The 14,964-nt window shown below is 45.4% G+C and overlaps 1 protein-coding gene across 1 annotated transcript in view; it reads right to left on the bottom strand.

Moving 5' to 3' along the window:
• LOC311110822 (sodium bicarbonate cotransporter 3-like) overlaps positions 1-14,964 on the bottom strand; it is a gene marked incomplete at its 5' end in the record, with an annotated part of 67,053 nt that overhangs the window by 33,287 nt on the left and 18,802 nt on the right. Inside the window, 6 exons of the mRNA XM_084153400.1 lie at positions 3,722-4,111; positions 5,266-5,454; positions 5,791-5,951; positions 6,649-6,787; positions 8,959-9,096; positions 10,568-10,649. Of these exons, the coding sequence (XP_084009526.1) occupies positions 3,722-4,111; positions 5,266-5,454; positions 5,791-5,951; positions 6,649-6,787; positions 8,959-9,096; positions 10,568-10,649 (1,099 nt within the window). The remainder of the gene's footprint in view (positions 1-3,721; positions 4,112-5,265; positions 5,455-5,790; positions 5,952-6,648; positions 6,788-8,958; positions 9,097-10,567; positions 10,650-14,964) is intronic.

Genomic DNA, 14,964 nt, shown 5'->3' with positions numbered 1-14,964 from the left:
GTGTCTCCTTCAGCAGTGGGGTCTTCCTATGTTTACCAACGACCAACTTAATCATTCAATAAAGAATAGAACACCCTCCCCATAATCAAACATGGGGGAGGTTTGTTAATGCTATGGCATTGCCATGCAGCCTCTGGCACTGGGGGCCTTGAATGTGTGCAAGACATCATGAAATCAGCAGATTATCAAGGTGTTTTGGATTGCAATGTCCAAAAACTGTGTCTCTGTTGAAGGTTGTGGGCCTTCCAGCAGGACAACAACCCCAAACACACATCAAAAGCACACTGGAATGGTTCAAGAAGAAATGATGGACTGTTCTGCAGTAGCCAGCAAAGAATTCAAATCTGAATCACATCCATAACCTATGGTGAGCTGAAAACAGCAGTTGGTCGAGGGCAATCCTCAAACATTGGAGAATTACAGCAGTTTGCTGCTGAACAGTGGGCCAAATTGCCAGTAGAAAGGTGCAGCTCATTGATGGCTACAAGAAGCATTTGTTGGCAGTTATCTCGGCCAAAGGCTGTGCAACCAAGTACTAGCTCCGGGTGCCAATCATTTTGTCCATGCCAATTTAAGTTTACAAAAATACAATTTGTTCTGCAATGTTGAAAATCCAATAATAAAGGTGTGGAGACCAAATGTTATTTTCAATTTCAACTTATTTTAGATGAAATAGGGAATTATTTAAGAAAAGTGCAAGGTTGCCAATATATTTAGGCCGCAACTGTATATAAGCCTTGGTAGGAAGATTGATGATGCTCTGACTCCCCTGATGCTGATATAGTGTTGATTGCAGTTATAACTCTCAGGGTCGATTATGTAGCTAGCTGACACTAACGGTGAAGAATAGCCTAAAGTGACCCCAGGGCCTGATTTGGAATGAGCAGCTGCATTCATCGTGTGTGGGATATGGGATGCACTGAGGGCATTTTACGCTCTATTGAATCTACAATAACTCTCTATAGCCTGCCATTAGGGAGAGGTGGTTTACCAAGCACTTTTGTTGGTGAGATAGCTGCTTTGGGTGTTATAAGGTCTAGCCTAACAGCTCCTTCAAATCATCCTAAACTGCCTGTCTATGCAAGCATGAGATTCAAACTCAAATGAACGATACTCAGAACGAGGTGAAGTAAGTATGTAGTATATAGTTTCTTGGCAAATGTTGTCAAGCATGGACTTCACTCGAGCGATACTCACAACGTGGTCAAGGACAGTATATAGTTTATTGGCAAACGTTGTCATCCTAGACAGAAGTAATGGAAGATTACAGAACCACACTAGTACCTATAATAAGACAACCAGCTGCCCACCTTAAATCATGTTTCCCTCCAAACTAGAAGTCTCTAGTTCTCATGACCCAACCTTCCAGTTCAGCTCTCTTCTACACACACTGCTATAAATACAGGGGCTAAATACTATCCAGTTCCGGAAAGAACAAAAAGTCACTGTGGATGTCACTGGGACTGAGAGAGTTACGTGCCAACGTTAAAACCCTCCCACCCCAACCCCTCTCTATGGCTTTATATTTAGCATGCTGTTTGCACATGTAGCAGTCCCTCACTAGACTCTTTACGGGGAAAACGTCTGAGACGTCTGTCTGTTTATACTCAGGAATTATGGAGGAGAGACGCCAAACGACTCTGCTCTGGAAAAAGACAAGATATTTGAAGTTGTTTAAGTCTGTCCTGGCTGTACAGTATATTCACAATGGGACAGTCATGGAGAGCAGTGACAGTAACTGGGAAGATATGCCATGATATGAGACCTGGCGACTCATCTCTTACACTGACTGGACTAAACAGGCTTCAAGGGATGGAAAATATCCAGTCGATTAAACGCCTTCAGGTTTTCATTTTAAGACTGAATGAAAAAAAAAGATTTGCAATGAAAAAGTGGACAAAGAAATATCACAGAACCAGGGTGAAACATTAACGTTTTTTCTCACTGGCCCGGTTGGGCCAGTTGGCCAAAAATCGACTGGCCCAAACATAATTTCTACTGGCCCGGACATGGTGTAGTTAAAATGCATTGGGGTCATGCAGGGCCTATATGTTGGCATGCTTTCTCTCTATATTCAGCTAATAATAGGCTACATTTGTTTATTATGGTATGTATTAAAAAGCTGTATAATAGAATCTAGCAATATAATTATTTAGAATTGCATTGTATTAATTGCATGTTATTTTGAGAAGATCTAAAAATAGGACGCTGCGCCATTATGACAACTGCCTTTCAAAAGAGAATATATTAATCTGGCTAAAGTAGATTAGCCAAGATGAATGCTATATGTCTTTTTGTAGCATTCTTTGTGCAGATTATCAACAGTAGCCAGCACATTGCTAGTACTGTATGCTCACTATTGAAGGTTTACTTTTATAAATCAATTTCCTTAAAGGAAATGGATTGGTGAGTGCTTCTTTTTATTCTGGACAGCTCACGTGTGATGTGTGAACGCATCAATTTACAGTATGTACTGCTTGAGAAGTTGTGACTCGCGAGGAGCGTGGTTGAATGAATGGCCAATCATATTGCTCAAATACATTACATTTACATTTACATTTTAGTCATTTAGCAGACGCTCTTATCCAGAGCGACTTACAGTTAGCACATACATTATTTTATCGAACCCACAACCCTGGCGTTGCAAACGCCATGCTCTACCAACTGAGCTACATCCCCTGCCGGCCATTCCCTCCCCTACCCTGGACGACGCTGGGCCAATTGTGCGCCGCCCCATCATGACTTTTCCACGTGTAGTCTTCAATGGTTTTCAAGACTGCGACACAGCAGATAATCTCGGTTAACCCCAAACTAAAGTTTCATGTAATTAGTCAGCTGCTCAATTAAGTTCTGGGTCCATACGTGTGGAGAGAAGAGATGAAGAGATGCTAGAACGAGGAGCCCAACCGGAACGAGCAGCTCCACCCTCTCTCTTTGCAAGATACGGGCCGAATATCCTCTCCCATTCTGAAATTCGAAAGATGCTTACACCTGCGAAATCGTGATTTGCCCAAATAACCAGTTACAAAAAACCCAAAACACCAGAACTACTGCTACTCGCTATCCCAGGCATCCCATTCCTTCCCAAGAGATTCTACGGTACCAGTTATGTTTACGTAGATCTGTCCATGAGTGATTACACAGCAGGTAACTGTCGAACTGGAATTACAAAATGCACTGAGAAGTTACTGGCCTGGTCGGGCCCAACACATGTTTTTACCCGGGACAGCGGGCCATCGTTAATGTCGGACCCTGCAGAACTATGGTATGGTAAATGATAAAATACATTTTCCATTTTCGAGGAGAGCCATGCACACACACTGAGCAAAGAGAAGTGGAGGGACCAAGCCAAGCAAGGTGAGGGTAGTGTGGAAGGGCTGGATGAAGAAAGGTGGAGACAGAGAGAGAAAGGAATGTGAACAATAAATAGTCTAGGAATGGAGCGAGATATGAGAGAAAGGGAGAGAGTGCAGAAAGATGATTTGATAGACTAGACTAGAGAAACAGAGACAGAGGTATGCAAGAAAGGAACGAGGTAGAGAAAAACAGAGGTGGAGAGAGAGAGCTGTGTGAGGTCTTGTTGAGTCAATAGAGGAGGGGTATAAAAAGTTAACATGCTGGGGTTGATAATGGATTTGTGGTAGGGTAGAGAAGGAGGGCACAGCCAGCATGCTGGTGCTAGTGTTCTCTGTTCAAGCCGTGACTCACACTGGCAGGCTACACAGATATTTGCCTTCTAAGGGCAGCTGCTGGAGCCCTCTAGTCTGCAGCGACGGTTGCCGAGCGGAATTTGCCTCCTCATCCTTCGTAATGGCGGTGGGTGGCGACTCGTCGTCCTCAGGCGGTGACACCACAACCTCCGGGATGGCCTGGCCGCCCGGGGCGGGGCCAGGGGCACGGGGAGGGTTTGGGGAGCGGCGGGGAGTAGGGGGCGTGTTCTGGGGGGTGGTGAGGGGCGAGGGTCCGGGGGAGGGCCCCCCAGCGGAGGTGGAGGAGGAGTTGGGCAGGAGGAGGTTGAGGAGGACGGAGACCCGGGACTCTTGCCTCTGGGACAGGTTGGAGACGGAGGCCCCCGGCTTCAGGGAGTGGCGGGAGGCGGAGAGGCCCTCCCCTGGAGTGGCGGGAAGACACAACAACAAAGAAGGGAGAGGAGGGAGAGAAGAAAGGGAGGAAGGAGGAGGGAGGAAAAAGGAGAAACATATGAGGGAGGATTTAATCAGAGAGGTGGTTTTAGGGGTACATTCTCTGGGGGCAGAAGGTAGGTGGTGGGAGCTTCTGAGGAGTGTGGTTAGAGAGAAACAGAGGTGTTGAGAGGTTCTTGCAGGGGAAAGGTGAGAGAGGTGAGGTGTCCACAGGGAACAATAAGCTTGTCCACTCACCAATCACACAGTGACACATACCAAGGGAGAGCATTTTGGGTAGAGAGATGCTTGCAGGCAAGAGAAGAGTTGTGGGTTGGTTAGCACAGTGTCAGTGTACAGTATATTGTACTTACAAATACAGAACCACAAATAAACCAGTCATATTTCATATCGGTCCACTTGTTTGGTATACATACAGTGGTGCAAGCAAGCTATGCAATATATGACATTTCACACATATTTTATACCAAGGCAATATTGCATTTAATGCATTCAATAAAACAAAATGTGACAGTAGGACAGAGACCAGAGACCATTGCAACTGTAGCACAACCTAATTATTTCATTCACATAAACAGTCACACACCATACTCTGAGTACACACCACAACCTGAGGTCATGCTCAATAAACAAAACATGTCGAACTGCAAGAAGAGCATTACCCCAACCATTCCAACATGGAGTAGAAGCCATTGTTAATTCTCAGAGGCAAAACCCTGAGCCAGGCCAGCCACACATGCTCGCACCATCCGCACCCAGATTTCTCTTTCACAGTGGGGGGTAGCAGCTGTCTCTATGAGGCTTATATCCTCATTGTGGCATCTACTCACATCATTAGTTTGACACCTCCTGAACAGCCATGATGTATTTGGTCTTGTGTGGCTCAGTTGGTAAGACCATGGCGCTAGCAACGCCAGGTTCGTGGGTTCGAATCCCGCTGGGGCCACACATACTAAAATGTATGCGCTCACTGTCCTGTAAGTCACTTTTAATAAAAGTGTCTGCTAAATGGCAGATGCTGTCACCTTTACTTTTTTGGAATACCAAGGATTATAAAGATTATTTCAACCCCCTCGAGGATGAGGAAAAAGAAATGGAGTGTGCGCGGCGCAGGGGATCTCACCGTTTCTCTCAAGCAAGAACGGGTCTGAATGTTTCTTGCCTATGTCTGCGATTGAGCGCACCAGCGGTATGCGGTTGCTGAGCTTCCTCTCGTTCTGGTGGTGGTGTCTCTTCAACATGGCCTCACGCACCTTCTGACGAAGCTCCTCCTCCAGCTGGCCAGACACCACCATGCTGTCAATCAACATGTCTGGACACACACACACACAGGCGAATTGTATTGCCTTGTATTTGTTGTTCACTTGGAGGTTGCACCATTGGTACACACACACTTGCAAATGAGCTTGCATAAACACACACACACACACACACACACACACACACACACACACACACACACACACACACACACACACACACACACACACACACACACACACACAGAGAGATCAATTAAATGTCACCCTATTCAACCAACTTTATTATTGCCTTGTTTATCATTGTTTACCTCTGGTGCACAAACAAATCTAGCTAATCCTATAGCATGCACATGTGTACACACAAACTTCTTCTGACATGAATGTACCTGCAATCTCCTCGATACAGGTGGCCCTCATGTCCAGCATGACGGTGCCGTTGAGGATGCAGCTCCTCAACTCAAACAGGCTGTGTAGAGACAGGGTGGCCACGTAGGGCTTACTCCAACGCTCCCCTCCATCCTCCACGTCCTCCTCAAACTTCAACCACCTACAAACACACACACACACACACACACACACACACACACACACAGACACAAGACACACCCACACACAATTTTTTTTATATGGCTTCAATACTCATACTTCCATTTCCCAAACGCTGACTAAGAACAACTTGAGCAGAAGAAACAGACATTTTGCCTTGCCTTGAGCTTTTCACTTTTGAGAGGTAATGGAAAACGTTTGATTATGTTTTTTAAGCTTTTAACTAGTTTTTTAAGAGCAGTAGATTGCTGTGTATTTGTGTCTGAGCCCATGAGCGTAGGCTTACATTGTCTGGGATGGTGATGGTGCCATGGCTATGAAGGATGACTAAGATAGACTGATTCACAGTCAGACCTGTAGGCAGCTCTGTCAATCTTACCCATTAATCACACCTTCACATACAAGATGCGTCACCATTCCCCAGCCCCCACAGGCAATTTTAAGGCCACGACAGTCTACCAGCCTACAGTTTTGGCCATTAAAAAGCGGAATATTTTACCACAGTCAAGGAGACGACTTCAAAATTCGAAAGATGCAAAGTTAAACTCATCAACGTTTCAGAGAAAACCTACAGTGCCAATAAAGTGCTGTTGAATCAAGACCTGAATGAACAAAGAATGGCATGATAACATGGCTTCTCTAAAGCCACATGGACCCTGGAGTATGGAGGCTGGAACCTGGGCTGGGCTGTGACCTACCTGGCGGTCTCCTTCCACTCAGTGGCGCTCCCGTCCCTGAAGGACAGCTCGTCCAACTCGGTGAACAGGTCATGGGGGACGTGCTCCACATCGTCATCCTCGGTACCCAGGATGAACTGCACCCGCTGGGAGGGCGTGTCTAGATGGGGGAGGCGGTGAGAGATAACAGGAGATATAGAGATGAGGAGAGTGTGGGAAGAGCAGGAGCCAAAGCTTAGCTTCTGAATGGAGTGCTGTGAATCCCTCTGCATTACAAAGAGTGGAATAATTAAATGTGGTGTGGTGGGAGTAGAAATAGGTAAATGTGAAAGAACAGAGCTAGAACTCAAGTCTGAGTGAATCAGCAAAACAATAACGTCAGAATTCCTGGAGCTAAATTCACCATTGGAAGAGGAATGGACATTGGATAGATTAAAAGAGCGAGAGAGTGAACGACAGTCAGACAATTCAATTTGTCATGTTGTGTTGCTACGAAGATAAACCAACAACCACACAAACCGAAATTGGATACATTGTAAACGCAGGTCCAACAAGGAAAAACTTAGCTTGATTTGTTTTTGCAAATAAGTACTTTTTTGGAGCATCTGATGACCTAACATGGCAAGTGATTAACATTAATTTCTCCGGTCCCTACTGTTGCGCTATGCTGTCAAATCCTCCCTCGTTTCTGGTTTGACCAGCTGTTTTCAGCAACTGATATTTTTGAATTCGGTTGTCATATTGGCAGGTTTGCTAGCAACAAACTATTTAGCTAGCTTCTAGCCTAGCGTTTGATATGCAATGTGATCTCCTCGTATTTAACAGTGTCGAGTGTCCTGACGAGAACACAAACTTTTCTAGCTATGCCAGGCAAAAAAAAATCGGTATGTATCCAAATGAATGTCAATAGAAAACAGCTTAAAAAAACGCAAATGCAGCTACTTTGCTGTTATTCTGGCTGCAGAGGTCGTGACTGTGTTAGCCATAGCTAGATAACAAGCAAGGGATAAGAACGTTGCAAGCAAGCATGGCAACGGAACATATAGAACGAACAACTGGATCGCGTCCATATACACAATATATACAAAAGTATGTGGACACCCCTTCAAATTAGTGGATTCGGCTATTTCAGTCACACCCGTTGCTGACAGGTGTATAAAATCGAGCACACAGCTATGCAATCACCATAGACAAACATTGGCAGTAAATGGCCTTACTGAAGAGCTTAGTGACTTTCAACATGGCAAGTCAGTTTGTCAAATTCATGCCCTGCTACAGCTGCCCCGGTCAACTGTAATGCTGTTATTGTGAAGTGGAAAACATCTAGGAGCGGCTCAGCTTCATCTTTCTTTCTCATGGTCTGAGAGTCATTAGGTGCCTTTTGGCAAACTCCAAGCGGACTGTCATGTGCCTTTTACTGAGGAGTGGCTTCCGGCTGGCCACTCTACCATAAAAGCCTGATTGGTGGAGTGCTGCACAGATGGTTGTCCTTCTGTAAGGTTCTCCCATCTCAACAGAGGAACTCCAGAGCTCTGTCAGAGTGATCATCGGGTTGTTGGTCACCTCCCTGACCATGGCCCTTCTCCCCCGATTGCTCAGTTTGGCCGGGCGGCCAACTCTAGGAAGTGTCTTGGTGGTTCCAAACTTCTTCCATTTAAGAATAATGGAGGCCACTGTGTTCTTGGGGACCTTCAATGCTGCAGAACTTTTTTGGTACCATTCCCCAGATCTGTGCCTCGACACAATCCTGTCTCGGAGCTCTACAGACAATTATTTCGACCTCATGGCTTGGTTTTTGCTCTGACATGCACTGTCAACTGTGGGACCTTATATAGACAGATGTGTGCCTTTCCAAATCATGTCCAATCAATTGAATTTACGAGAGATGGACTCCTATCAAGTTGTAGAAACATCTCAAGGTTGATCAATGGAAACAGGATGCACCTGAGCTCAATTTCATGTATCATAGCAAAAGGTCTGAATACTTATGTATATAAGGTATTTCAGATTTTTATTTGTAATAAATGTGCAACATTTTCTAAAAACATGTATTGTGTGTAGAGTGCTGATTATTATGATTTTTTAAAATCCACTTTAGAATAAGGCTGTAACGTAACAAATTGTGGAAAAAGTCAAGGGGTCTGAATACTTTCCGAATGCACTGTATGCTCCCAACAATTTAATGGGTGAAAATTGTTAACCTATTAAATTGTTGTCAGCAATTTTTTTCTGTTTTTACAAAGTTGACTATTCCTTTAGTCAGCACCTCTACTAACATTTCTAACAGTCAGCTCGTGCTTTTTACTGGACTTTAAGGTAGAAGTTAGTTACCATAAGTGGGGTCCTCCTCCTCGTGGTCCTCCTCCCGCTCCCGCCTCTTGTGGTGGTGTTTGTGGCCTCTGCGGTGGTGCCTGCGTTTGTTCTCCCGGCCCAGCGGCACATGGACCCCGACGTAGACCGCCCTGTGGCCTGAGACACATCACACCAAACCAGAGAGAGATTTACAGATGACCAGGTTCCATTTCCTGTGAATAACCTACTTAGACAGGAAAAGATACCATCACTTTTTTCAAATGTGTTTATTTTCATTGTTTGTTGGTTTCTTGCTCTGAAATGCAAATGTCCTAGTTTTCTGTGCCAATAGACTCTGGGAATAATTAAAACAAGACGTAAGAGAAGGGGAGAAGGGAAAGGAAAAGACAAGAGAAAGACATGAGTCTAACAGATGGATATACAAAGAAAAAGAGATGAAGGCGATAGAGATAGAGTAGAAGGTGAGAGGGATATAGTGTTTGAGAGGGATAAAGAGAGACAAAAATACAAGAAACAAAACAGGGGAAAGGAGAGGGATAATGGAGAGAGAGAGAGAGAGAGAGAGAGAGAGAGAATGACAAACTACAGAGAGAGAGAGGACAGGCACAGGCCTGGGGAATACAGTACATGTGGTAATGATGTTATTTGCTAGCTGCGTTCTCCAGACGTGAGCCGCAATGACACTTCCTTTAAAACCCTCTCCTCTCTCTGCCTTGTTCCCAGGAGAAGGACCACAGAGGATTGGTTTCAATAACAACTGGCTCACTGCCAGCTCTGTTTCTAAAATAAATATAACTCAAATATCGCCCGCTTCCTGGAAAAACCTTGTATCTCAGTTTTTGTTTATTTAGATTTTTCTACATAAATTGAAAGTAGTCATTTTCATGACACACACATTGACCTCTAATAAAAAGTGACTCATCATACTGATTTGTATGACCATAGACTGACCATTTAGTACTCTCTTGGTCAACCATACAGTGTACTTTACTGCAAGCTTCAATATCATGCCATTGGAAGTCCTTCTTTTGAAATTGAAACCAAAGCTCTACACTAATTTGGGAAAATCGTGGGGGTTTTTGTGTGTTTTTTTTTTATATAGCCGGATATTCCAACCAGCACCACAGAGTATCCAGCTGGACTTGAATAAAGCTGTACATGACAATTACATTTGCCATATGTCTGTGGGCTCATTTCTGCCTGGCTAATGAACGTACCCTTCTGGAAAGCTGCAGGTGAGGAGAGCCAGGCTGGGGCTGGCTTTAATCTGCCAAGGCCCCCTGAGAAACAAAACCAGCAACACCTGTTCTTTCTATTCACAGCACGTATCTAGGCCTATAATGTGGACAGGAATCATCCACACAGAGACAGAAAAACAGGCATCTAGACACAACAGTAACAAAGGCAGGTACACAAACTGGTACATACACACAGGCTGACTGGAACCAGGGTTGGGTTCAATTCCATTTAAATTCGATGCAATTGACTGAATTGAGCCAATTCAACTGGCACACCATTTCTCCAACACATTGCACACAGGAATGAACACACAGGCATAGACATACACAAAGGTACAGTAAGTTGGTAGGGCTGTATGGACTAAGAAAGAAGCCTAGACTAGACTTACTTTCCAGGTCTTCCGTCTCATAGTTGGTGTGGGTGGTTGAGCTGGTCTTCCCAAGGTCGATGATGGCCTCCTCGTCTAGACCCTAAGAGAGAGAGATGGAAAGAGATGTTAGGCCTTTAATGGACCAATAAACTGATAGTTGAAACCATGACAGAGCCAGAGGCGTATAAAGATGACATTATAAGACCGCCAGACTGGCATCACAGCACATCCAGCCATTAGTCTAGGTTTACCACCGAAATCACCAACAAGATGGATGTCTGTCTGATATTCATGGGGAACAACAGCTTTTGGTGCCTTTGCAGAGAACAAGATGCTTTGACACACAGAGCATTTCAGTGTGTTTAAATTGGTTTCAGGATTCAGGAATATCAGCCTATTATCATGTATTGTCTTCGGGAATAAGCCTATTTGACAGTATTCCTGCACCTGAGCTAGGAAATGTTAGCCTGATCTACCATCCTGAACACTGCACTCTCGTTTCACTTCATTTAACAGAATCCGTGTAGCAAAACAGAATACTGTACGCTCGTGAGATCAGGATGGTCATACGAGGCTAGATTCATATTTTTCCATCCTCTGGAGGAAAGGTAATGGTACTTTATCACAAGGAAGTTCCAGCGAGTCTTTGTTGTGAGATACACTTGGGCCCTCAAATTCAAATCTGGACCTCGAAGCCAGTTCTACTGCTTATTTAAAAAAATCCCCTCTAATCAGGGACTGATTTAGAGCCCAAACACCAGGTGGGAGTAATTAATTAATTAATTATCAGGTAGAACAGAAACCCAGCAAGCTCCGGAACTTGTAGGGTAAGATTTGAATACCCATACACAAGGGGGTTAGGCATATATGTGACTTGTTTCAGGAAACTAGGCGTATGTCGTGCATCACTACTTCACAGGAGAGGCATTTGAACATAAACATTTTTTTTTAAATCAAAATGTATTTTTTGGCAGAAATGCCTTCTGGAACATGTGAACTATCATGTGCCTTAATAACAAACTTGTATTCCATCTGTAAATACAAATAAAATGGTTAAATTACGAGCCTAGTTGGTTTAGCCACGGAAAAAGACTGGTACCTTCCCACTAGCCACGATTGGCTGAGATAATGGTTGGGCTGGACATGCTGGGAGATGAGTTTGGATTGGTCTGCCATGTAGCATGCTTCTGTCTATAACGTGAGCTGCTCAGTATGTGTTGATAATCCTTTCTACCACATCTTTTTTGAAAGATATAACGTTAGCCATCGAGAACTGCAAAAGTTTTGCTACTTTTCTCAACAACATTGATGCCCTGAATTTAACAGGCACTATCGACAGATCAGTTGGAAAAAGTTGCGATGGGCTACTTTTTGCACACGCCACGGAGTGACTTGACACAATGCTGGATTTAAATGGTTCCAGTCTGCCATGAAGCATTCATCCACGTATACGGGTAAGAGTCTAGCTACATTTTCAGATATTATACGTTTCTAATTTTGTCAGAAAGTTGTTTTCATTGCTAGTTATAGCCTACTGTTAGCTAGCTAGCTAACATTGAACCTAGTTGGTTAGCTTTAGCTACCTGCAGATTCATACTACAGCTATGACAATCTGTTTGTATTGGTAGTAGCATGAGTTGGGATTATGCCAGTTCATTGTTTAGCTAGCTAGCTATCTAGCTACATGTCTAAACAAAAGAGTCCACTTCGCCAGATGATTACATGACCCATCAAGTTAGCCAGGTGTGTCTGGGGGTGATTATGGCAATATATTGTATTTCATGAACATGTGTACATGTCTAGACAATAGTGACCCATCCACTTAGCTAGATGTGACTGGGGGCCGGTTATAGCATTTCTTTCACATGACCCAACAATTTGGACAAGTGTGTCTGGGTAAGTGTCATCGAATAATTATAAAATATTTTTATCTGGACACTTTCCGTTTTTGATATTGCTACTATTCAAGTAACCATTTCACTGTACTGTTTACACTTTCTGTATCCTGTGCATGTGACAAATAAACTTAGATTTTAATTTGATATAGTGTGTGTTTACCAGAGACGGTAATATGAAGAACAACATGACCTGCACCAAAGTCAGATTAGGATATAGGCCAAGGACTAGATAAAGTGTATTTTTACCTGGAGTTTTCCTTATTGTAGGCTACTACTTTTACCACTTTTAGTCTTGAAATCTTTGGTTGTTTACTACACTACTCATTCTGTTTAGCACATGGCCTCACATGTGAATCCTTAAAGAGATGGATGGGGCTAAAGCTTAAGAGGATGTGAACGATGCTTAATGGGTGTAAACAAAGAAGAGCTCTCCGGTAGGTGTACCAAAACATTCAAGGGCCATTTTCTCAAAAGTGGGGTTACAAGTTTATCAACTTTCAAAGCAGAATTACTTTCCCATTGTTCCTCAACTGCAGTGTATGGGATACCATTTTCTAGCTCTGAGTCTCTACTTTTATACAATGTAAAAAACACAATTTCTAATTTTGCTACATAGGACCGAATCCAGGTGGTGGGTCACATATCTGCTTTAATTATTCCTCATGGACCTGTACTGGTACAGTACTAGCATAAGGTAACATAAACCACAGTTTGGCTACAGTAAGTAAGTAGATGTATTATTTTGTAATAAATGTACTGATGCAAGGACGCAAAATGGTGTCCCAGAAATGGGGCAATTTAATAATAAAGTTTATTTGTTAAGGGACAGTTTCAAACATTGACACATTGGATTAGGCCTATCAACAGTCAGGGCATTGCACCACCATGCTTAAAGGACAATCTCTATTTTGGGATGTAAATGGCATGCTATAGAAGTGTACAGACACTTTTTATGTGATTTCACTTGGTTTTGAGAAACTTACCCTACCAGCGACTGTCACGATCGTCAAACACAGTGGACCAAGGCGCAGCGTGATATGCGAACATACTTTTATTTGATGTACCACACACGAACAAAACGATACGTGAAGTCCTTGGTTTACAACACAAAACCAACACGGAACAAGATCCCACAAAACACTGTGGAAAACAGGCTGCCTAAGTATGGTTCCCAATCAGAGACAACAAGCAACAGCTGACACTCGTTGCCTCTGATTGAGAACCACCCCGGCCAACACAGAAACACATGAGCTAGATAAAGAACCTAGAACACAAATACATAGAAACTACACACCCTGGCTCAACATAACAGAGTCCCAGAGCCAGGGCGTGACAGTACCCCCCCCCCCAAAGGCGCGGACTGCGACCACGCCAAACATAAACCGAACAGGGGAGGGCCGGGTGGGCATTCCTCCTCGGAGGCGGTTCCGGCTCCGGGCTTGACCACCACCCTCCAACAATCCCCCCGTAGCGCCCCTGGTCCGGTCTGGCCCCGCTGGCTGGAGCTGGACATCGGTGGAGCGGATTGCTTAGGCTCCGATGTGGAGCAGCTGACCGGTACCTGACCAGGCACCGGTGACCCAGGCACGGGCCGGACCGGGCTGACGATGCGCACCACAGGCTTGGTGCGGGGAGCAGGAACAGGCCGGGCCGGGCTGGCGACGCGCACCCCTGGCTTGGTGCGGGGAGCAGGAACAGGCCGGGCTGGCGACGCGCACCATTGGCTTGGTGCGGGGAGCAGGAACAGGCCGGACCGGGCTGGCGACGCGCACCATTGGCTTGGTGCGGGGAGCAGGAACAGGCCGGGCCGGGCTGGCGACGCGCACCATTGGCTTGGTGCGGGGAGCAGGAACAGGCCGGGCCGGGCTGGCGACGTGCACCATTGGCTTGGTGCGGGGAGCAGGAACAGGCCGGGCTGGGCTGGCGACGCGCACCGTCGGCTTGGTGCGAGAGGCAGGAACAGGCCGGACCGGGCTGGCGACGCGCATCACAGGCTTGGTGCGAGGGACAGGAACAGGCCGGACCGCACTGGGAACACACACCACTGGCCTTACCCGGGGATCAGGAACGGGCCGGACCGGACTGGCAACACACCTCAGTACCTCTCGCCGTGCCTCTACATTTTCCTTCCCTCTACTCGCCAATGGCTCCCGTAACCCGGTGGCCTTCTCTCCTCGTCCACTAACTCGCCCCTTATCTGCCTCCAGCAGCCCCGTCGTCCACGGTGTGAGCCCCCCCCTAAACATTTATTGGGCTTGTCTCTCCCCCGTGGATATGGCCTCCATGGCTCTCGCCAGACTCTCCATCCTCTGCTCCCAAGTCCAACCTATCTCCTCCTCACGCTGCTTGACCCAGTCGAGGTGGACATCCGCTAAAGTTACCTCCGGCGTGTACTCCTGGACACGCTGCTTGGTCCAGTATTGGTGGGATCTTCTGTCACGATCGTCAAACACAGTGGACCAAGGCGCAGCGTGATATGCGAACATACTTTAATTTGATGTACCACACACGAACAAA

This window comes from Coregonus lavaretus (assembly GCF_964263955.1).
Source record: "Coregonus lavaretus genome assembly, chromosome: 3".
Taxonomy (NCBI): Eukaryota; Metazoa; Chordata; class Actinopteri; order Salmoniformes; family Salmonidae; genus Coregonus; species Coregonus lavaretus.
The sequence above is the reverse complement of the archived record's forward strand: the minus strand, read 5'-3'. Positions and strand labels throughout refer to the sequence as shown.